Source organism: Pectinophora gossypiella, chromosome 9, assembly GCF_024362695.1.
Source record: "Pectinophora gossypiella chromosome 9, ilPecGoss1.1, whole genome shotgun sequence".
Taxonomy (NCBI): Eukaryota; Metazoa; Arthropoda; class Insecta; order Lepidoptera; family Gelechiidae; genus Pectinophora; species Pectinophora gossypiella.
In genome coordinates this window covers 5087065-5110300 of record NC_065412.1, presented here as the reverse complement: position 1 = coordinate 5110300, position 23236 = coordinate 5087065, and the positions used below count along the sequence as shown (strand labels likewise).

Genomic DNA, 23236 nt, shown 5'->3' with positions numbered 1-23236 from the left:
CCTTTGATAAGTTTTGTTAAAATAGTTTGCAACACCGTCAGTTTAACGTCAAAATTGTTGTGATCATTGTGAAATTGACTGGAATTGGGATTTTTATTTTGTGCTTTTCCGTAATCAACAAACGTAATAATGAACAGAATTTTCGGTAGAGGAAAGCCAAAGGAACCTGGTCCTAGTATATCGGATTGCATTAGCAATGTAAGTACCACGAAAAATTACTTTCTGATAACGATGTTTTGTGTATGATTCATCCATCAATTTTGTTCGATTAATTTTGAGAATCAAGAATATGTTTTCCTATTGTAGGTTGATAGCAGGGCTGACAACATTGAGCAGAAGGTTCAAAAGCTGGAAACTGAGCTGCGAAAGTATAAGGATCAGATGAATAAAATGCGAGAAGGTCCTGCAAAGAATTCTGTCAAACAGAAGGCAATGAGGGTATTGAAACAGAAAAAACAGTAAGTTTGTTTGAGCTCATGAACTATTTTTAGAATACTCTTTTTCATATTTTTCATAGGTACAAGTCTGTATGCCCGAAAGGGTAGGCAGAGATGTATTAGCATATACTCCTATACTAATTATTTTTAATCTTAATTATTTAAACATAAAAAATAGATTAATGTAGTTTTAAGTGATTGATGGAAAACTTTTAAAGATGAACAATTATGGTTTTATGTCTGTCATATCATAAATATAAATATAATAAATAAAACATTTTATAAATTTCTACATGTGATTTAATTGGTGTGTTTCAGATATGAACAACAGCTAGAGGGCTTAAGAGCACAATCTTTCAACATGGAACAAGCAAACTATGCCACACAGACGTTGAAGGATACACATGCCACCATCGCAGCAATGAAGGATGGAGTCACACAGATGAAGAAGGAATTCAAAAAGATCAACATTGATTCTATTGAGGTTAGTTATTGGACAGTGGAAGCCAATCATTGTTCCTGTGATATTCCATTAAACGCAAATATAGCTTGACAACTGTGAGGACGGTACATTTTTGTCTCTTTTGCACTAGGCTATACTGCCTTTCTGAAATTCTGTCCTGTAATCAAATTAATCTATAAAGATTTTATTTAAAGAAAAGTTTTGTTTTTGTGTTTTCAATGAAATCTATAATAACTGTTTTTCTTCTCAATAAAGAAATAATTGAGATTAAGCTTTGTTAAAAATATATAATGTATTTTTTCTTATTACATACATACATAAACTTGTGCCTGATTCCCACCGAGGTCAGCAGAGTCCATGGAATTCCATTTGCTTCGATCTTGACATACTTCTGTTGCTTCCGTCAATCTTTCATACAAGCAGACCAGTTCTTTTTTCTTATTGATGTTTTATTATCCATTTAACATTTCAGGATGTGAATGATGAGTTAGCGGACATGTTTGAACAAGCAGATGAGGTGCAAGAGGCGCTCGGCCGGCAGTACGGCGTGCCGGATATTGATGATGATGAACTCGCTGCGGAACTGGATGCCTTGGGTACGTAGGGCTACTATTTTAGTATTCCATCATTTTCCACTTCTTGATCAGTGACTTTAATTTTTTTAAGGAATGTTTTTAGCACATAAGTAAAAATAATAATAATGTTTTCCTTACAATGTTCGGCAGTTGCAACTGCTATACTGCATTACGTAGTTGAGCTTTGATAGTGAACTGTAACATGCATGACTAATATACCAAACAGCATTATGGTGCTGAATCCTGTGCATACTATCTAATTTTATTTTAAGTTATACCTGTCATTTTTTGTCTGTTGAAAAAGAAAGGGACGGGTAATCAACAGGCATAAAATTTTAGGATCACATATCTATTTTAAGCTAAAATTTAAAAAAAAACTTCAAAAATTTTATATATTGGCTTATTAGTCCGACAAAATTAAGTTGACAGCAAATGTCAGATGGGATGCATATCAGGGAGAGATGCCTATTTTATTAACTCGAGTTATTAAAATGACATAGACGATTAATAAAATGACATGTATAACTTAAAATAAAATTTGGATGTGTCTGCAGGAATCGGGGCCAATACCTATGTATTAAAAACAGACATGACTAAATCATATCAAGAGTAGCTGTCAGAATTGTTATAGAAAAAGGAATGTTTTATTATGACCATTTAAGTAGAATGTATATTGGTTCTTGTTGTTTTGCTTTGTTAACAATATTCTTTTGTCTTTAGTAGGTTCCTAGAATAGAATGATATAAATAAATAATGTGGGACCTGTTTGTTAGCATGCAAATCTTCTTACGTATGACTTCAAATATTTTATGCTCCTTTTTTAAATTACAGGTGACGAGATTGCCCTAGACGATGATAACTCGTATCTCGATGACGTACACAAGGCCCCGGCCGCTCCGGACAAGGAGCCAGGAGTGGACAGTCTCCGTAACAAGGACGGAGTGCCAGTTGACGAGTTTGGTCTGCCCCAAGTACCAAGTGCTGCCCAGACCTCACGTTGATCATCGTAATTAACTGCACAGGTATAATTTGCTAAGCTCTTCTTAAGTTCTTTTCTCAACTGCAGATTTTATTTTATAGCACTTTCTATATTTGTTAAAGATGTAACCACAATCGTGTTTCCATTTTCAAAATTTTTCACATGATTTAATTATATTGAGAGTAATGAAAATAAAAATGAGTAAAGAGCCCATGTTCATTTCATGTTATGCAAATTTTATTCAATTAAGTTTGTTGTTTTTATAACTTTAAAATTGCTGTACGATTTTTTCAGTCTAAACCCATTAGAAAATAGGAATTGTCAGTTTTGTAAATTATAATTTTGGGGATATAGGAATAAACTGCTAATAGTGATTTTCATAAAATAATTTTAGAAAATACACAAAATATTTGGCGTAATTTAAAGTACCTAGTTTATTTTATTGTATATAGGAAATTAAAGTGAATATAATTTCGATTTGAAATTGAAATGTAACTCAAATTTTATTATTTGTTAAAAGTTTATTATTATTAACACAGAACACTAGCACTCTACATTACATACAAAACCTTTACTTATGTAAAGCTACATTATATGATATATTAATTTTAAATTCATTGCTTTCACTGTAAAGTTGTGTAAATGTAATCTATTCACGATTCTAATAAACTTAAGTTGTAATATTTATAGTTTTGTAATTATTTTGTTTTATTCAAACCTTTTGTTTAGCATTTCTTCATGTAGTTTAGCTACAAAAAAGAGAATGAGAGTGTTATAAATTGGCAACACTAAAAGTTACTGATTACTTTTTAGAGGTTTTGTTGTGTATAGTGTAATAAGGATAAAAACTAGAAGGTCAAATGTAGGCAGCAACACTGTTGAGTGTTCTTAAATTTTGAAAGTTCTCCATACTGTCCGTGATAATTTGCTTTAAAATGTGAAGAAACATGGAGTGTATCCCGTTTGAAGGATGAGTTACGAAAACGAAAAGCAGCCAGTTGGAAAAAGTTTTTATTGAAAATAAGTTTTTCTAAGTTGATTATTTCTATGATTTTGCAGTTAAACGCTGCGCAAAGGATTATAATATAAAAATATACCTAACCAAAAAGGTAACTAAAAATTTAAGAACACTCAAGCGACACCTGGTGGGAGAAATAGGCAGTTTTGTACCCAATTCAAAAAAGAACGGTATTTTATTTAGGATAGGAGAAGGAAGGAAAACAAAAACAATAGTATTATTTATGTTTTAATAATAATTTAAAGGCATTTATATTACACAGTCAACTCTAAATACTGTTATGTTCATCACTTCATCATCTTGTATACTGCATCACAGTACTCGGGGCGCGGCGTCGATAGCTACCTATTCGGATCGCGTCTCAATTCATACTCTAGAAAACTTGAACAATAAATAATATACTTAGTCCTCAATATTTACATCCTAAATGATATGTACAACCACTGTAAATGGTGGTCTCTACGTTGCAGACAGTCTAATTGCACTATCTAGAGTTCATGTTGGTTTAGTCGAGCGCTTCCTGTCCTGTCTTTGGCAAGAAGAAGCAGAGTAGAGCAGCAACTGCAAGAGGAAATATACATTAAGTACTTTGAACGAATGTCTGGGGGGTTATAAAGGCCACATCTACGCAATTCGAGCATCTATCTAAGACTTCTCTTGAGAAGTTAATTCATCTAAAAAAGCAATATTACCATTTGACGTTTCCGCATATAAAAGTAAGTGCGCTATGCAAACAACTGTCGTGGAGTTTATTTATTTATTTATTTACATATCCAAACACATCAAAAAGCAATTTTGATTTTTAGATGAATTCCTTTGATGTGGCCTTTTTAACCCCACTGATCACACTAACTCCTCAAGTCCTAGATAGACGCTCGCACAAATACCAGATGTAGGTACGTTAAGTGTGGTCAGCCATTTGGATGGATGACCGTTAAGAAGTTTCGTTTTCGAGTTTGTCTAGGCCATTGACACAGTCATATCTTTCAACATCGGTTTGAAAACTAACGTGGTGTATAGCCAAGTCGATGAAGCAGCGTGATGGAGTACGCTATTAGTTTATACTTCCTCCTGTTGTTTGAGGATTCACATAAGCAATGAGGTAAATTTTGTCCAAAAAATACTTTTTTTTTGTAAGAGTTGTAAGCGAAACGTGACAAGAAATACTTACTAAATAGGAATGCTGAGAAGACGACGATGGGCACGACACAGTTGATATCGATGAGGTAGCCGAATGACAGGTTGCCGATCAGCCCGCCGCCTCGACCCGCCGTTAAGGACAGCGCTGCTGCCATCACCCTACACAAGAAGTTACACTGGTTATTATTATTGCGTATGGCAGACAAAAATAAAATATCCTGCACGGATCATATATCCAGCTTAAGCTCCCCTAACCAAGTCTCTGCCGCATCCATCACACAATGCAGCTCGGCTATGCCACCTGGGAACCGGTGCAGAGGGCACTCGTTCTCTATGTGAGATATGGTTTGATCCGGGTGACCACATTCACAATATGGCGACTCCTTTAAGCCATATTTATGTAGGTGATGGTTTGACTTTCCATGGTTGGTCCTACACCGGTTCAGTCGTTACACTGGTTGAACTATCTTCATAAGCATGACGATTAGGATAATGATGAGGTTTTGAAAGCTCGTCAAGTTTTCAAAAAAGAGTAGAAATAAAGTGAGATTACTACTTAGGTAGCAATACTGGTAATATTAGCATTGAATCAATCACGATTTGAGTCTTTCAGACGTGCTAAAATAGTACTAATCTACACTAGAAGTTAAACTTGTTACTCTTGTTATAGGACGTGTATAGGCAGCCTATAAAAAAAAAACTTGCCTAAGGTTTGTAGGGAACAAGTCGACGAGTACGCAGAAGACCAGCGAGATGGCGAGGGAGGTCAGGGCTTCGAAGATGCAGGACAGTACCAGGTTCTGAGTGGAGTTCTGCACGTAGTACAGACCAACCGTTACCACGCCGGCGAACCCAAGGGAGAAGACTGGAAGCAAGGAGCGAGGTTATCATACATAATAGACCAGTGACAATTTTTAATGTGTAGAGTAGATCTGCGTTCTGAAAGCTTAAATAAAAAGTCAATACTCACTAAGGAAGAACTTAGCTCCAAGTTTGTGGACGCAAAGCGGCAGCCAGAGCGAGGTGGGGATGCAAGCGAGACCGACGATGAGGGTGTGCATGTAGACGCTCTGGTCGATGACCTTGCCGCAGTCGAAGGGGTCCTCGATGGCGTCGTCGCTGACAACGATGCCTGATACGTCGCAGACAGAGGCTGTGGTGTTAGGGAACCGGTGCTCGAACTCTTCGTAGCGGTTGAACAACTCGGGGAACCAGATCATCAGGGTGTAGTAGCTGGAAAAATGAAAAATTATTGGCTTATAATTGGAAGTTATAATTCGTTATTCAAAATTAAAAAACGTTTCACGTTTTTCTATGCGCCACAAATTAAAAATTGTTTATTTTCAATGTTATCATCAACGGCGTCCATGGTCCAGTGGTTGAGCATTGGGCTCTCGATCCGGAGGCCCCGAGTTCGAATCCCGGTGGGGACAAAAATAACTGTGATCCCTAGTTTGATTAGGACATTACAGGCTGATCACCTGATTGTCCGAAAGTAAGATGATCCGTGCTTCGGAACGCACGTTAAGCTGTTAGTCCCGGTCACTACTTACTGATGTAAGTATGTAGTCGTTACATGAGTTATGTCAGGGGCCTTTGGTGGCTCAATAATAACCCTGACACCAGGGTTGATGACGTTGGTATTTCACCTCATAACCCACAAGAACAATGTATCCATCAGAGAACATTACATAATATTCTGCTTTAGTTCTATCCTGCAATAGTTAGTATCAATTCCTTACCTAGTAGTCAAGCCGAACTGGATAAGGCAAGTAAGAATGGTGTATTTAAGGTAGGGAGGCTTGCAGAGGGCTTTGGTTTGAACCCAGATCTCACTGAACAGACGTTTGAGGTCTTTAGGCTTGCGCATGCTGAGGCTTCGGACGGATTTCTGCGAGTTTTGTGACGCCACCGATATTGTTCGCGCTTTTTCCTTGAGGCTCTTGATCTGTAAGTAGGAAAGAAACACCCGTAACAAAATGTCTTTTCTCACAGACTTTTCACGATTATTCGAAATAGGTAACGTAACGTTTTTTACATTTCTGTATAGATTATAAAATTATGCAACAGAAACAAAAACTCCAAACGAAAAGTATATTCTGAACTAGACTGATTCTGTAGTTCATCGTTGCATCGACATTTAAGCGATAGCGTTATACACTCTCCTGCGGTCCAAATATCCAGAAAAATAGTTAAACAATAATGAGGATTGTAAGTATTGTAAGTAGTAGTAGTAAGTAGCTTATTGTCAATCCTTTTACACCTGCAGTCTGTGGGTGGCTTATACGCAGCGGGCATACGGCGATCTGCGCGTTCAATACAACAACGCGTTCCGGGCGTTGATGGGGCTGCCGCGCTACTGTAGCGCCTCCGCAATGTTCGCGGAGGCTCGCATGGATGGGTTTGCCGCTGTCATGCGTAAGCGCTGCGCCTCCATGTTGCGCCGCACGCGCGACAGCCCCAACACCATACTGCGCGCGCTGGCGGACCGGTGGGACTCATGGTTGCTGGCCCGATGGATACGACTGCACGCAGTCAAACAAGTATAGTCTGCCGCCATCGGGGGTCCAACCGGCCTCGATTACTTATTTGTTACTAATACTAGATTTAAGTTTGTAATGTTACTAACAAATATGGATGTTTTTTTTTTTTTTTAAAGTCCGAAATAAAATTTTATTATTATTATTATTAAATATTTGTGAAGTGTTTATAGATAATTATTTTACGTTACATTACGTTACCTTTCGTATTATAAGTACATTCGTCTATCGAAACAACATGATTAAGCAAACTTACGGGGTAGTTATCGGGGTCGTCACCGGTGTTCTGGCGGTAGATGTCCTTGAGGCAGTTGAGGGCGTCATCGTAGTCGCCGCACTCCATCATGAACTTGGGACTCTCAGGGAAGGTGAACAGCCAGAAGCCGAGCATCAGCGATGGGATACCGCACGCGGCCACGAACCAGTTCCACGAGTCGTATGAGAACCAACCGCTCTCCACGCGGATGCCCGTGATTGGGATGATGCCCCACGCGATTACTGGAAACCGAATTGTTATTTAGTACACTAAGCTGTAGGAATAGGAATCTTATCGCATGGGTTGTGAGGTGGATTACCGACCACATCAACACCGGTGTCAGGGTTATTATGGAGCAGATAAAGTACCCTAACATGGCTCATCTAACGCTACGTATTTACATCAGTAAGTGGTAACCGGGACCAACGGCTTGATGTGCCTTTCGAAGATCGAAGAAATAGGAAAGAAAGCGCATGATTGAAGGTATCTCCAAACTCTTGGAATCTAATTATCCGCACAATATCCCAGGAAGAGGAAATGACTGAAAACCAGCACTGGATGGCGCCATAGCATGGCTCCATCGCAGCACAAGCTGATCCATTTCCTTTTGCCCGTATTCGCAATATTCATTATTACCTAGTTCATATAGCAAATGTAAATTGTTACTGGCAATAAATTTATTTTATTCTTATTTTTAATTGTTGGTTTTGGGGCAAACCAGAAAGTATGCAGCCAGCCAGAATAGAGTTTCAGAATAATGGTATTAAAGCTGTAATCTTGTAGGTACTTTACGAGTACAGAAAAGTAAGAAAGTAAGTATGTAAATAGTTAATGTTGTTCAGTCATTTTCAATTTTGGTCAAAATGTCGAAAAGAAGTAAAAGGTTTTCTTGTCTCGGGAACTAGGTAAGTACTTACTTATCTATTGAATGCATGTAATTTGTCTATAAGTAGGTAGTTTAGGCAGCAAGGGACTTGATTTTGAAAATAAATATTTACAAGTAACTAGTGATATTAAAATTTACATTGTAAAAAAAACGAAATTGGTACTCACAAGGCAAGCAAATAACTCCGAGGGTCCAGAACATTTCCATCCAGCAGAGGATCTTCTCTCTGTACTTGGTCTGCTGGAACTCTCCCAGATAGGGGAAACAGATACCCATGGCGCCGGCAACACTGCAATACAATGTAAATACAATTTATTCCTTTTTCATTTAAATCACTAATAATAATATTCACTGTGGTCCTGTGGTACATCGGGGAACGCCGGTTCCAACCCCGAGTTCTCCCCGAGTTCTTTCGAGTTATTAATTTATCTTAAGAGCAGTTTTCACTAACACAATTGGCCATCATAGAAATGGCCGATACGGCTCACCACCCATTACATTGGTCTAACAGAAAGCTCGCTGAGGTGTGGATAGGTACTTTGTTCACCTTGCGATAGATGTATCTCTGACTACCCCAATTGGGATATGCTCGTGAGCTTATATTATGTTTATTAAAGGGATTTTGACGAGATTGGAAGGAAAGTGGTGATCGGAGTGTGACGTTTAGAAGTTTGCCCATTTCTATTTAATTTTGTCCTTTTTTTCTTTTCTTGTTCTTTATTATTATATTATATTTGCCTACTTATTTATAATACGAAAGCAATATAATATATTATACTGTATATTATACTTTTGCTAACACGTACCTAAATGCGTAAATTAGGGTGTCGCTTAAATGAATAAGTAATTCATTAATCATATGCCTACTGTACGGTTGTACTAGGCCCATAGACACATGCGTACGTATAAAGTTGGTTTATCTAACCTATATTTAAATTCCTTAAAGCATACGCCTATAAAACAAAAAACGCTTTGTTCAGCACCAGCTGACCGGCCAAGTGTGAAATTGATTGGTTTCCTTGAGGAAAACAATCATTCAAACCATCACAATAGACTTGACGACAATCTTCCATTAACAAGTGGACGTGGGAATCTATTTAATGCTAGAGTTTTTATTAATTCCCTAGCAAAATATTTTGAATTCTTTTTCATAAATTAATCAAATAAAAAATGTATTGAATTAGTTTTTTTCCGAAAAAATCAAATTGCTCAAAGCGTTAAAATCTAGGCCATAAATTAAAAACAATTAATTTTAAAAAGTTCCATGCCAAGGTCATAAGTTATCGTAAGTTGTAATTTTAAAATACGAACCTGTGCTACAAACGGTCGATGAGAAAAACATTGAAAATGTCCTAATCCTAATTGCTAATCGAATAATGGTGTCGTGTCGTATCGTGGGAAATAAGCATAAATTGCAATAAGTAGGCGTCCGCGTCATAATTAATGGATTAAGCGTATGATATACATAAGGCAAAATATTTAGTAGGTATTCAGAATATCGTTGCAGTTTTCCATAAATGCTTATCATTTTACTGACTTGTAAACATCTCAGACACACAAAAGACTGAGAAGTACCTATTATTAGCATAATAGTGTTATCAATACTAAAGCACCTACCTACTTGATAAAGTATTTTCGAAATAACTATGGTTAAGAGCACGTTAGATTTTAACTAAAACACACACTAGCTCGAGAAAATAGGTACAGTAGGTAAGTACCCAGGTACTCAATATTTAACAAAAGGCAATAATTCACTTGAACTGACATAAAGAGTATTTTAATCATGTTTAATTTTGTATTGCAAAAATGTATTGATAAATCGAAAAGCTCCTGGCGTTATTTTCATAGCTTTCAGTTTTTTTTTGACGTGACTTATTATTTACTAGCTTTTGCCCGCGACTTCATCCGCGTGGCGTGTTATAAAAGAGAGATCTTTGTGTGTGTGGGAGTGCATATCAAATTTCAAGCATCTAACTTATGCAGTTTAGATTTTTTCATACAATTTTTCATACAAATGTTTCTCCCCACTAACTCCCGTTTCCGTGGGAATTTTGCAATATCCTGTTGCAACTAAACTTTAAGTTAACTAAGATACCTGCATGCCAAATTTCAAGCGTCTTACTTAAGCGGTTTAGATTTTTCATACAAAAGGATTTTCCCGCTAATTCCCGTTCCCGTAGGAATTCCGGGAATTCCTTTCTTAGTGCACCTCTACGGTACCTAAGCAACGTCCTTTCCAAATTTCAAGTGCCTACGTTTAGCCGTTTGGGCTGTGCGTTGATATGTCAGTCAGTCAGTTTCTCCTTTTATATATTTAGATTTGCCGGACATTGGGAAGAGTTCAAGATTCTCACCCGGTTAGAAATTTTATTTCTCGCGTGGCTTCAATTGCTTTTAATTTTAATGCTTTGTTAAGGCGTGTGGTGATAGTATACATTCAGCTTAAAGACAACGTGCGCTTCTGTAAATAATAGTTGTTCAATAGAATTGTGAAGAACTGGTTTTTTATACACTTGACTGACAATATCGTAGTGTTGGTGCGAGCAGTCACATGGCCTGTCGCATGGACCTCATTAGGAAATGATTCGTTGCAGCCTTGTTTGTTATAGGAAATAGTCACTATATTTTTTTGCTTTTACATAATGGCTAGTAAATGAACATTGAAAATGATAATTGATATAATATGTAATTGTAATAATAACCATTATTGCGAATGCGAATATGTTTTTTCCTTGAATATTTAAATAATCGACTGCTGCTGCTGAAATAACCGCATAACTGCTTGTGTCAATAAAAATCAGGTCTGATGAGAAGAACAGGAGAAAGCTGATCCGTGAGTTTTTCCCTTTTTCCATCAAGCTGGGCTATTTTCAGGTCTATACGGACATCGAAAGTGGTTACGGTTCGTCCTTTCCTCATCTACTTTTTTATATTAAGCTAAATATTCAAATATGTTTATTAATAAAAAAACAAAAAGCCTAGGCATCCACAACAGGCATCGTCAAAAACGTAATACTAAACAGTCAATGAAATTCACACAAGCTTCGTCGTTAGGCTAAATTAGTAATTGAATTACATACGTTGCCAACAAACTGCTACGAGTAAATAGTTTAGAAACATGTTTTGGATACATGTGAACGTTTGTAAAGTATACTTACTTACATATATTAATGTAAAATACAAATAATAGATAAAACTAAACAAGAGTAAACTTACGCAAAACCGTTAATGAATCGGCAGGCCATGAAGATGGGCAGGATCTGTACGAAGGATGAGAAGATTCCACAAAAGCCGTCAAGCAGCAGGGTCGACACTAGCACGACCTTGCGACCCTTGGTGTCCGCCAGACAGCCCCAGAAGTATGAGCCGAGGACCATACCTGCGGATCAGAGGGGAATTTAGTATTGCTGATATTACAAGTAAAGGGCCAAAAAAATCCCAAAGAAACCAGCCACCCTGAGTAGTGAATATTGGTAATCCTTCTCACAACAATGGTAAATCAAAGTTCCAGTGGTATTAAATGTGTTCTTCTAGTTATTAAATAAGTTGTAATATATACCCCCATTGATTGAAAAGATGTGTTCCTGTTGCAGTTTCTTGTCACTTCTCATCAGCCAAAACATAACACATTGCGAAATGACATAAATTCAAAAATGTTACATTGACCTTCAACAAGTTCATCTATGATAATTATGTTGAATAAATGATACTGATTTCAGAAACTTATGGCAATGATCGGATCGAAGGATTTCGTGCCTTTTGAGGCTCGAATTCTTCTGTAAGAAAACTAGCAATGGACTCATATCTTTTTTGTAAATTTAGAAATTTTCCTACTAATGACTGCGGTCATATTTTCTACCGTAGCTCACGTACCGATTCCGTCCTTGTTAATGGCATTGAAGTCCACTGCCTCGGAACAAGCGTGACATTACTATTGTGGCCACACCACTCGCCATACACCCGTATTCACAAATATACTTCGTAGTATATATTTACTTACATATAACAGTCAGTATAGTTCGTAATATCATATTTTTTAATGTACTAGACTACCTAATTAACCTAATAGTCTGTTCCGTTAGAAGATAACGATGAAGTAAACTCACCTAACATAGGGGCAGCGGTCAGCCATCCCTTATCAGCAGAGGTCATGCGGAAGTCACAGGTGGCTGCTGGTAGTACGAAGGAGATGATTGTGATGCCGATAGCCGTGTTGGCGTAGATCAGCCCGGTGATCGCCAACAGGCAGAAGTGGAACCGCCCGAATCCTGGAAACATTGATTTAAAGTTATTTTTTTTACATGATATATATGTCTTCGTTGCAAATTGCGTTGCGTTGCGTTGTTGTTGTTTCTACCAATGGCCGATCGACATTTATCTACCTAGATAGCATTCGCTGCGTTTCAATAATCGCTTCGGTATTGGGCTTCGACTTGGGTCTAAGTCAGAGGTAAATCTATATTGGGCCCAATATCGAAGAGGTCAAAGGTGACTATTGAAGAGGTTGTCGAATAATCCTCGATATAATTGTCTGCAAACCCCAGATTAGGATTAGGTAAGCGGATTCCGTGAAAACGGTATTAACGTTATGGATATGATGATAATATATGTTATCGTTCTATAGATTTTTATGCTTCTGTTTCGTCTTTAGGCCTACAGTATGCTACGATCCTTTCGATGCATAATGATTACTTAAGTAAAGTACGAATACTAACTACTGGTACTACTAGTACTTGTGTGTGTATGAGTATTTAAGATTTGATGTAAACTTGGGAGTTAGAATGTCGTAATACAATAGATAGCATACTTATTACGAGTTATATAATAAGTATCTTCATTACTGTACTATTAAATATAGATTACTCAACATTGTTTTTGTATAAGTACCTATTTTAGTATCGTCCTCGTATTCTCATAAAAGATAATATATGTTTCATTCATGAAACCACCGTCAATTCGTCGTCTTTCTAAATATTTCTATCTCGCACGATAGTATAATGAACTCACCTGTTCCAATCAACGGCTGCATGAAACGGAGACGAAATAATTGATGATTTGCCAAACATGTATAAACAGTATAACACCATTCATTCAATACGTTTTAAGAAAAGTGTCTACAAAACTCACCAGTAGCGGAGATGGCAGCTTCAAAATCCGCTCCATGTTCTAAGAAGTCTAAACCTGTAAAGGCAAACTTAAATTATGTATTACTCTATTCAGGCGCCATTATAATATAAAGTACTACGATATTCTCAATTAAAATCTTCAGAATTTCGTTTGAGACTACTCAACTATTAAGCCAGGCCTGTAATAGTTTTTACTATCTTCAAAAATTTCTAATTGCAGCGTCATTTCTCAATTCAATGCACATTTATATTAAAAAACCGTCTGAGAGCTATGAATTATTGTATATTATTATTCACTGTGAAGCCACGTGCTTGACGTTTTTACAAGGAGGAATTATTAAGACGACAAAATGTTTGTGCGACTCTCACTCTTTATCCGTAAATAACTAAATAGTTGCAATTGGCAGCTCAGTTTGGCATACACGGTTGAGTACACTTTTAACTGATTCATGCAATCGATAATCATCTTTAGATCGATCTGTCTAAGACTATTTTTGATTGATATTTTGTTTCTAAATATGTTTTAATGACTGCTGTTTGCATCAGAAGTCATAACACAGCAAAGGAATAAACTACCTTCATTAAGAAATTGTAAATTCGTCGTGTGAACGGGTCATGCACATGTCCAAATTCTGTTTAAAATCTAAACCCCATTGTTTATGTATTGTGTCTAAAGGTCTGGACTGGACGTTACGAAGATGTTGATTCTAAGTAGTACTTAGATCTCATCCCGTTTTCTTTAAACTATAGTCAACTTATTGCTATTAGATAGATTTACCTACGGTTCGACAGGACATTTTTTGAGGTTCACGCGGTTATTGTTATAATTAAAACACATAATACCGGGTTCTTACTGCGTTATTATCAGGGTAACGCACGTATTACCTATGTGTTTTCATTATGTTTAGGACATGAACAAAACGGAAACAATAAGGATGACAAGTAGCTTTGCGCTTCATCATTTATGATTTCTCCTAAAATGATTAAGTGTGATAATGACTTAAGGATATTTACTAAACGGTATTTTCCTAAAACATCCTTGACATTTTTATGATATTATTTGACAAAGATTATGGGATTTTAGAGTAACAAACAATGTTGTCTAACGTCGAAAGATAAAGTTAGTGATTCAGCTCATTCAACCGTTTTATCGTAGACAATACTGCTGTTGAAGTATCGGTCTCTTTCAAGTATAGTTACCTATATCTAAACACTTCAGTAGCTTTTACTGAATCTGTGGATTATCTCACGATAACGCGATGGAAAAACCGTTGTTCAGTTTTATAAAAAAAAAGAACTTAGTTAAAAACTTTTTATACTTACACAGCATAGGACAGGACTTCGGAATGCAAATAAGAATAAGAACAATAATACATTATAATTATATATAAAAAACCTAGTAATTTATTAGTCGTACACGTTGCCTAGTTAAGAGTCTTTTGTAATTATTTATTTTTATTTTGGTGCAATAAAGTATATTTATATTTGTTGCGTCGAAACGAATCTAATGTATTTATGTGTTTTGAACTTTTGACCATTTATGATTATTTCAACAACTTTTACCAATATGTTTCGTTCGTTTTTTGTCAGACTTGAAATAATAATACTACGTCACTAGACTAATCCAAGTTTCCGGATAATCTCAAGAGTGACAAGAAAATTGTGAAATAGGTAAAATGTTTATTGAATTATTTTAGCTACCTGCTATAAGAACTTAAACTCTTAGGTAAATAGCAATAATATTAGACGATCAATTCTATAACGATAATATTTTGAAATTCGAACTTTTTAATATTTTTAGGTTTGCGTCGAACGAAGGTTTAAGAAGACTTCCTTCCTAAGTGGGTAGAATCGCCACATCTAGTACCTAGATATTTTCTTCAATATTGCGAAACGAATGCTTCGTCTCTAATCCAAAGTCATATATATCACCTAAGCGTAAAAATATATATAGGGAAGGAACTGCATCAATACTAAGAATATCGTCGTCAACATCCTTCCAGTAGCTTCCAGTATGTATAAAGTCTTTTCATAGAATTTCAAGTTCAACAAACAGTTTTGACATAACTCGATACTCGCACTTTACTCATTAATTCATAATTTAATTAAAATGTATACTCCAAACTGGGTTATCGAGTTCTTTGAACCTTCAATGCGAATAAATAACGAAATCTTTTTACTAATTATCAAGGCTCATACCTGTTCAAATAAGCTCTAACATTTTCTGAAACGGTTCTATTTCAGTTCACTATCTTATCAAGTAAAGAAAACATCAGTAGCGTATTTACAGGCGTTGTGTGATTATGATTAATCAATTCAGTGATGTGACGGAGATGAGGCTTTAGGCGTCGTAAATAAATCACAGACTGACATGTTTGAAGAGCATATCGCTTGTGTGTTCAAGGGTTTATGGGGACAAATACATGTGACAATGGCACGGTCAGTTTAATTACTGATACTAATGACATTGGTACCATCAAGGTTGGGATTTCGACATGTCTGAATCAAGGGTGGTGCAATAAACAAGATATTTTTCCCGCGACGTTTGCATCATACCAACCAGCTCGTTATCTGCTTTGGTTGGAGAAACCCGTGTTATATTGAATCATTAGTATTTCAAGCTTTAAATAGACATAATTATGTCTACATAAAGTCACTTGTAATGGGGTAGGCATAGATTCAGTTTTCAGAAGATCTTGCAGGACACTTTATACGTAATCCTAGAATGTTTGTTATGGACTTGTGATCAGGTGATTAGCTCGTCGCCCATATTAAGGTCTATCGTGTTATAAAGGATAATTCCTCAGTTGATGTTTACGTCATGTCCGGGAAGATAAGCAACAGGAGGCTTTAAAGAAGACTTCTATCCTAAGTGGGCTCAATCGCCACTCCTAGTAGACATTTTCTTCAATATTGCTTATTAATAATGACAACTAAGTGCTGTGGTAGCCCAGTTGAAATATCCCTTGTCTCTCACTGTTAGGTCGTAGGTTTGAATCCCAACACGGGCTCAGTTTTCTAATTTATCTTTGATTTTTAAATGATTATCACGAGCTCAGCGGTGAAGGAAAACATCGTGAGGAAACCCACACCCGAGTAATGCCTTTCGGAGGTATGTGACCTAACCTGTATCGGGCTTGTTTTCCTTTTGCGGGTTGGAAGGTCAAACAGGCAGTCACTTCTGTAAAAAACCGGATCTGTCAAATCTATAGGTTATGTAAGCGGACCCTGTGAAAAACTGGATGTCGCTAGGGAGAAGATGCTAAGGACAACTTAGTAGTAATTATCCTGTAAATATTTCCTCGTTCGTGGATTGAGATGAAAATAAATAGGTAAATAATAAGAAAGTTAAAAAATATAGGTAAACATGTTTATTAAAACTGTCATTATAATAAGGATAGTGTTTGGTTTTCCAAACACTATCCTAATGCTAATGGCGGCTTGGTATTTTCATATATTGTGTTTACTCGCGATGCGTGATGTAGAATAATTATAGTTTATGACTTTTAGGTATTGTGCGATCATTTCTTATCAAATGAGTAACATAATTGTTTTGCAACACTGTGTATTGTATTTATTTGTAGATTATGCTTTATTTTTTGGATATTGCGACATGTTATTTTTGCTGCTCAGTTGAAAGAAGATGTATGCATACTTGAATATTTTGCGTTATACCTCTAGAATTTCGATTGCGTAAAATCACTTCAATCAACCTTATTGATAAACTTGATTTTTGGCTTCAAAATTATTATCTAATTTACTATTGATTATAATTATATAACATTTAATTATTTACAAAAAGAAACAAAATTATTTTTAATTTCCGAGAATAATGAAGGAAAATATTTAAATAAATAGCATGGACAGTGTTGTGTTGCGAAGGTCGCACCCGTATGCGTCGTACGCGCAACAGTAAATGCATCGCCCCATATTAACTAATTTATTATACCACACCACACATATTTGTGATAATGAGCTGCCTGTATGGGTAAGAAAAAAAGTATAAATAGGTATAGATGTTAAAATCTATAAATACACTAGGTAAATAGTTATTAGGTAGGTACCTAGTCAACGTTGTGTTTTAGGCTCGATACACGCAGAGTCGGAAAAGAGGGACGGTGCGGAGGGCGGGATGTTGTTTGCGGTTTTGTAGTTTTTGTCGTGTTCTCATACTGTATTTTGATGTACCGTGGTGTTTATAAGCTGACACCACGTTTGACGACTGATGTCTGACGAAACAGTATGTTTTTATTTATAGTGGTTATGGTAGAAAGTAGTATGGAAAAGAGAAACACTGAGAATTATTGAGGACAGAGGAGGCAAGATGATTGGACACCTAATAAGACACGACGAATTTATTAAAAACATCATAGAAGGAAAGAGAGGAAGGGGAAGACCTAGAAGAGCTTACATGGAACAGATTAAAGAAAAGGTTAACGTCGTGTCTTATAGGGAAGTCAAGGAATTGGCCTTTGATAGACTGGAATGGAAAATGCTACACCGACAAGAGCGTGGCTCTTAAATTGATGATGATGAAGAAATATATTACATTATTAGTATATTATTATTAGTATCCGCGAGAAATATATTATTATATTATATAAAGCTACAAACCCATGTACTGACTGACTGACTGACTCACTGCCTGACTCACTGACAGGGTTGTTCTCCCAGAAGGAGCATCGAGGGGTGAAAATCATGTATGGGGGATGTGATCCAAATCTTCCGGTGAGTATGGGAAAACTTCCAGATCTTGGAAAACTGCTCCGCATCAGGGAGACACCCTATAGTCTGGCGCAACTATTATACCTGGATCAATTTTTTTTTCGCAAAACCTATTTAAATCTTGTTTTAGGAATATAACTATAAGTGCGATGGATGTACCTCTGACTACCCCAATTGGGATATAGTCATGAGCTTATGTTAGTAGGTACAGTGCTTCTATTCTTTTAATGTACAAACCATGTTCATTATCGTGTACCATTAGAATCTAGTTTTCTTTGGGCCATAAAACATAATACAGTACTTTATTGGTAAAGTCAATTATAATAATATCACAAAAATCTAGTACAATATAATATAAAACGTACGTTAAGTAAAAACCGGCACGAGCTAGATTTTCCGGAAATAATTGTAATGGACGCTTAGGGCAAATAAAGACTAATTTATGATTTAGGTAGGTGAGTACATCTACGAGTATGATGGGCTGAGAGCGATTATCCCGTTTTACAGAGTTGTTAACTTTTTTATCTTCTTTTTCTGTCGTATGGGTTGTGAGGTGAATTACCAACCTCATCAACTATCAACGTTTTATTATTTCCCTATTTATGGATTGTTTGTAAATATTTACAGGATGATTTTGATGTTAAATATCTCTTTACTTACTAAGTTGTACTTAGCATCATCTCCCTAGTGATATCCCGTTTTCACATGGTTCGCACAACTATGCTGAACACAGGTCCAGTTGCGACTGTCTGACCTTCCAACCCGCGAAGGAAAAACCAGCCCAATACAGAGAAGGTCACATACTTCCGAAACGCATTTCTCGGGAATGTTGGTTTGCTCGCGATGTTTTCCGTTACACGTGATAATAATTTATGATCCAAACATACATTCGAAAATCATTGGTTTAGGCCGGTGCTGGGTTTGCGGGGATGCCCCAGATTATGGGGGTAGGTAAGTTTAAAAAAAGTAATTCTAAATACAAAGTTAAGATTATCATTTCTGCGACATCACCTGGCATCCGTCAAGGAATTAATCAAGAAAATCCACTTTTTTCATGATAACTGAAACACGTCATCAAATCAAACCTTGCGCCGACCTATGAATGGGATTGCGTGTCAATCCAGCACGTGACTTTACAGCGTCGTATTCACTAGGGGACAAAACGTCTCGCGACACGTGTCGTTGGTGTCGAAGGATGTCGCCAGAATTCTAACGATTGTTGGCGACATCATCAACAGCATGAAAGGAAGTCTATCCTAATACTTACAGTCTTACATAGATAAACACAAACAGCCTATATACATCCACCTCAATCAACCGGAGAGGGTATGGAGCACATTCCACCACGCTGCTCCACTGCGGGTTGGTGGAAGTATTTTTATGGCTAATAGCCGGGACCAACGGCTAATACTAATACCTAATACTCATGTATGGAATATTCTGTTCTCTCTTTTTTAAGTAATATAGTCTCGCGTTTGATTACAATCTCACCAGATGGTAAGTGACGATGTGCTGTAAGGTGGATCACACTTACCTAGCAAATGCCTATTCACTCTATCCTTGAAGACTCCTAGATTATAACGAACACTATTGCGTAAAAAATGTACCCTGACGGAACCTGATCGACTCACTTGTGAAACTTCCTATAAGACGTATATGACAAGATTGCGAGGATAATGCTTCTATGCTGTTCTGGGAGCAAATAAAAAACATAGAACACGTTCAGCTGCTTGTCTTCCCGGGCATGTCGTAAAAACCGACAGAGGGATTGTGACCTCTAACATGATGGACTTATGTTACGGGCGATAGGCTAATCCCTTCATAAGGTTTATCATGTCCAGTTTACGACATCGTATCAACAGTGGCTGCAAGTTGTCTTTGATTACTTGTGGCTCTGCCCACCCCATTAGGGATTACAGGCGTGAGATTATGTATGTATGCGAGGATAAGATTATGTCTCGCGAATATCATGCCTGACGTCACACGACGTCTTCGGAAATATATTATTTTATGCCGAGTGCTGGACAATTTGTCCTCTAGTGAACAAGAAGCTTTAATTTGCTCTGCTTATACGCATGTTGGATTAGGACCAGTGGTAATGAATCAATTGTCTCCCTGGTAATTAAGAAACCCATTCGAGGAATCTTGAGACCGCAGTCTTCTTTGTTGGACCACTTTACGTTTGAACGACCAAAGTTGTTTTTTGAACCAATTGAAAATGAGTCAGCAATTTAATATCTTTATTACTTTGGTTAGACTCTGTTGAAAAGTGATAAAATAATTTGGATTGATTGTTCTTGCTAAGATTACTTCCTGGTAAAAGCCTTCAATAAAACTTTATCTCCTTCTGTAGTGTGAGTTATGAGGTGGATTACGAATCTTATCAACCCTTCTCAGGGTTGCTATTGAGCCGCCAAAGGCCCTGGACATGATTCACGTAACGGCTACGTACTTAAACTACTAGAAAAATTATGATTTGATTTAATTTCATTTGATTATGCAATTTACCTGTTAGTGTGGACGCATACCTACTTATAGGCTGTACCTAATACTTATTTCTTAAAATGATTTTCGATTAATCGATTAAAGTGTTCTCTAGTAGGTAGGTACGTTACCTTATTAAAAAAGTTTCCTCCTGATAAAACTTATCAGAGATAATAATCATTATTATAATTTACTTTCGAATTCATGTTTGGATCATAAATATTTCTCACGTGCTCAGCGGTGAAAAGAAACATCGTGAGGAACCCACAATCCCGAGATTAATGCGTTTCGGAGGTATGTGAAGGGGTTGGACAATGCGGGTTGGAAGATCAAACAGGCAGTAGCTTCTGTAAAAAATTGGACCAGTCAAATCTTCAGGTTAGGTTAGCGGACCCTGGGAAAAAAGGGATAATGCAATTTCAATTCAATCGTAGTAAATTATCAACTTCACACTCCACTGTAGCTTAGAATATTTAACTGTTGGGCATAACCCCTTCAACCACGCCGCTAAACCCGATCTATGGTTTTCCGCATTTAGTTGAAGTCATAATTAATTAATTAATGATAAGTTATCACGTCTTTTGAATGTAAAGACGAACATAATTATGCCGTATGTTCATGATACTGTACTTCAGCTAGTTTTGAAAATTACGTCGGAACAGTTAATTTTGCTTATTGTTCTTTCCCTGCAATTTTTACATATCAATGGCCATATTAATTTATAACTTTGTTTCGAGTACTATTCTAAAACCCGTGAATGCGTACGTTGCAGTCGACAATGTTATGCATTGCCGTAAAATTTTGATTTATAACGTTTCTTTTTGTTATGTTTGTTCTCTTTGTATTTTCAATGAATTTTGGTCTTTCAACTTTTTACCATGCATGTTGTTTTTTTACACCCAATAATTCATGATTGGTCATTGTTCTCACGATCCACATGGAAGAACAAGAAGAAGGAGACATAATCATTTTAATATTTACAGAAGTTCTAAATGAAACAAAGAAAAATGTATAGGTATTTCCGCACTGTAATTCATCTCTATTTCATGCAAACTAATTTAAGTCATGACCTAAACTTACTTAGGGATTGGCTGCTTACATTAAGTACTTTTAAGTAATTTGAACATTATGTAAATTCGATAGCCGAGAAAGCGGGATTATCGAGTATGGTTACGTTAAGGTTCATGGCAAATTCTACATTTTATATACCTATACAGGGTGTTAGTGACATCGTAACGAAAACTTTGAGGAATGGTTCAGACCATAATTCAGAGTAGAAAAATTTTTAGTGCTTTTTTAAATTATTTTCAATTCTATACCTTTACGAATTCCACTTGATATTAACTCAGAATAATGAGCTGGATCATCCCCCTTAGTATTTGTTACGATGTCCCTTACACCCTGTATTTACGGTGCGGACTTTACATGGAACGAATATATTGCGGCATAAATATTGTATTTAAAATTAAACCAGAAAGAAATTCGTGCTCAGCAACAAAGGCGTGTACGAGCTTGGTAAGTCATGAATACCGACATGAGGTTGACTAACAATAAAACGGTTTTATACAAATATACAACCTGTTAAATTTTTGTAAAATGTTGTCCAAAAACAAACCGTGTTGATGGTGAGTGACAGCCGTGAGATTTGCAATTGGGATGTACAGACAGTGTACAGAGTGACTTTGTACCTACAAATGCTTATTGTACACTTACGACAAATTATACTCTTGTCATATTTCGAAAGACTTACGTAGGTACATAAGTCAACAGCTGATTGATATGAATTTGCATTCTAAATAATGGTGGGTTTTCGTCGCGGTATTTATAGAGGTAAGTTGCGCTTAACTTAGTTGATATACCTACCTAATTATAAATACTATCTACTCACAATATCATTAAATTAGTTACATACTGTAAAATTTATTTTATGAAGCGAACTGAGAATTGGCACTGTAACACAAAATTAAATTTAAAATAATAAAAATATGAAAATTACTTACCCATTTTGAAAAATTAATATACACTCTCACTTTAAAATTAAAGTCCGTTTGAGATCACGTATAGAGATATATGCGCGACACCTTTACCGGTGTATCATCGTCACCCTACTCGCGGCACTGGGGCATGCGCTTAGGCAAGTGGAGCGGAGGCGGTGGGCGGCGGGCGAGCGCGGCGCGTGCGTCGATAGTAGCCTCAAGGATCGCGTGTCGCCTGCTGAGGCTTCGGTGCGAATGCCGGCCAGTCGTCGCACGCCACTGAAGATTCCTTCCCCGCAGATAACGATAAGACGCGATCACTCATCTCGCGCTATCTTCATATCTCGACGGTGACCATCGATCAGCGAACCGCTGACAACCGCGCCACTGCGACGCACGTGTTGTTACGTAACGTGCGAGGGAGAAAAGTTTTCCGAATTTTCAGTTGTCAGATTGTTACCGAGTAGTTGAGATCGAAACATTGGGAAAGTATACCTAGAGTCTGATATACCCTGAAAAAAAATAGACCCTCTTTGCATTCAAAGTAGGTATGTGAAAAAAAAACTCAAATTAAAAAAATCAAATTCAGAATATCGTAATTCAGTAAGTAACATAGTTACACTTTGAATAG

At 36.7% G+C, this 23236-nt stretch overlaps 2 protein-coding genes across 3 annotated transcripts; one reads left to right on the top strand and one right to left on the bottom strand.

The window, feature by feature from the left end:
* Positions 1-30: 30 nt before the first annotated feature.
* Positions 31-3139, top strand: LOC126369887 (charged multivesicular body protein 5). Its single transcript, XM_050014489.1, has 5 exons — positions 31-198; positions 307-458; positions 756-921; positions 1373-1496; positions 2307-3139. The coding sequence occupies exons 1-5, from the start codon at positions 130-132 to the stop codon at positions 2474-2476; spliced, it is 681 nt and encodes a 226-aa protein (XP_049870446.1). The 5' UTR covers positions 31-129; the 3' UTR covers positions 2477-3139.
* A 548-nt stretch (positions 3140-3687) lies between these two features.
* Positions 3688-22870, bottom strand: LOC126369865 (synaptic vesicle glycoprotein 2B-like). Of its 2 annotated transcripts, none has more exons than XM_050014452.1 (11): positions 22630-22870; positions 13422-13475; positions 12401-12562; positions 11511-11673; positions 8462-8583; positions 7409-7650; positions 6355-6560; positions 5583-5845; positions 5318-5477; positions 4644-4771; positions 3688-4033 (listed from the first exon to the last, which is right to left on the bottom strand). In XM_050014452.1, exons 1-11 carry the CDS (start codon positions 22631-22633, stop codon positions 3978-3980), a joined length of 1560 nt encoding a protein of 519 aa, XP_049870409.1. In that variant the 5' UTR covers positions 22634-22870; the 3' UTR covers positions 3688-3977. The 2 variants fall into 2 exon arrangements, with proteins under 2 accessions (XP_049870409.1, XP_049870410.1); XM_050014453.1 differs by lacking the exon at positions 22630-22870 and adding an exon at positions 13587-13787.
* Positions 22871-23236: the final 366 nt, after the last annotated feature.

Coding starts and splice junctions, on each gene's coding strand:
- LOC126369887 (XM_050014489.1), top strand. CDS start 130: ATGAACAGAATTTTCGGTAGAGGAAAGCCAAAGGAACCTGGTCCTAGT. Junction 199..306: donor TATCGGATTGCATTAGCAAT/GTAAGTACCACG, acceptor TTCCTATTGTAG/GTTGATAGCAGGGCTGACAA. Junction 1,497..2,306: donor TGCGGAACTGGATGCCTTGG/GTACGTAGGGCT, acceptor TTTAAATTACAG/GTGACGAGATTGCCCTAGAC.
- LOC126369865 (XM_050014452.1), bottom strand. Junction 11,674..12,400: donor GACCGCTGCCCCTATGTTAG/GTGAGTTTACTT, acceptor TCTGATCCGCAG/GTATGGTCCTCGGCTCATAC. Junction 7,651..8,461: donor CGGAGTTATTTGCTTGCCTT/GTGAGTACCAAT, acceptor TTCGGTTTCCAG/TAATCGCGTGGGGCATCATC.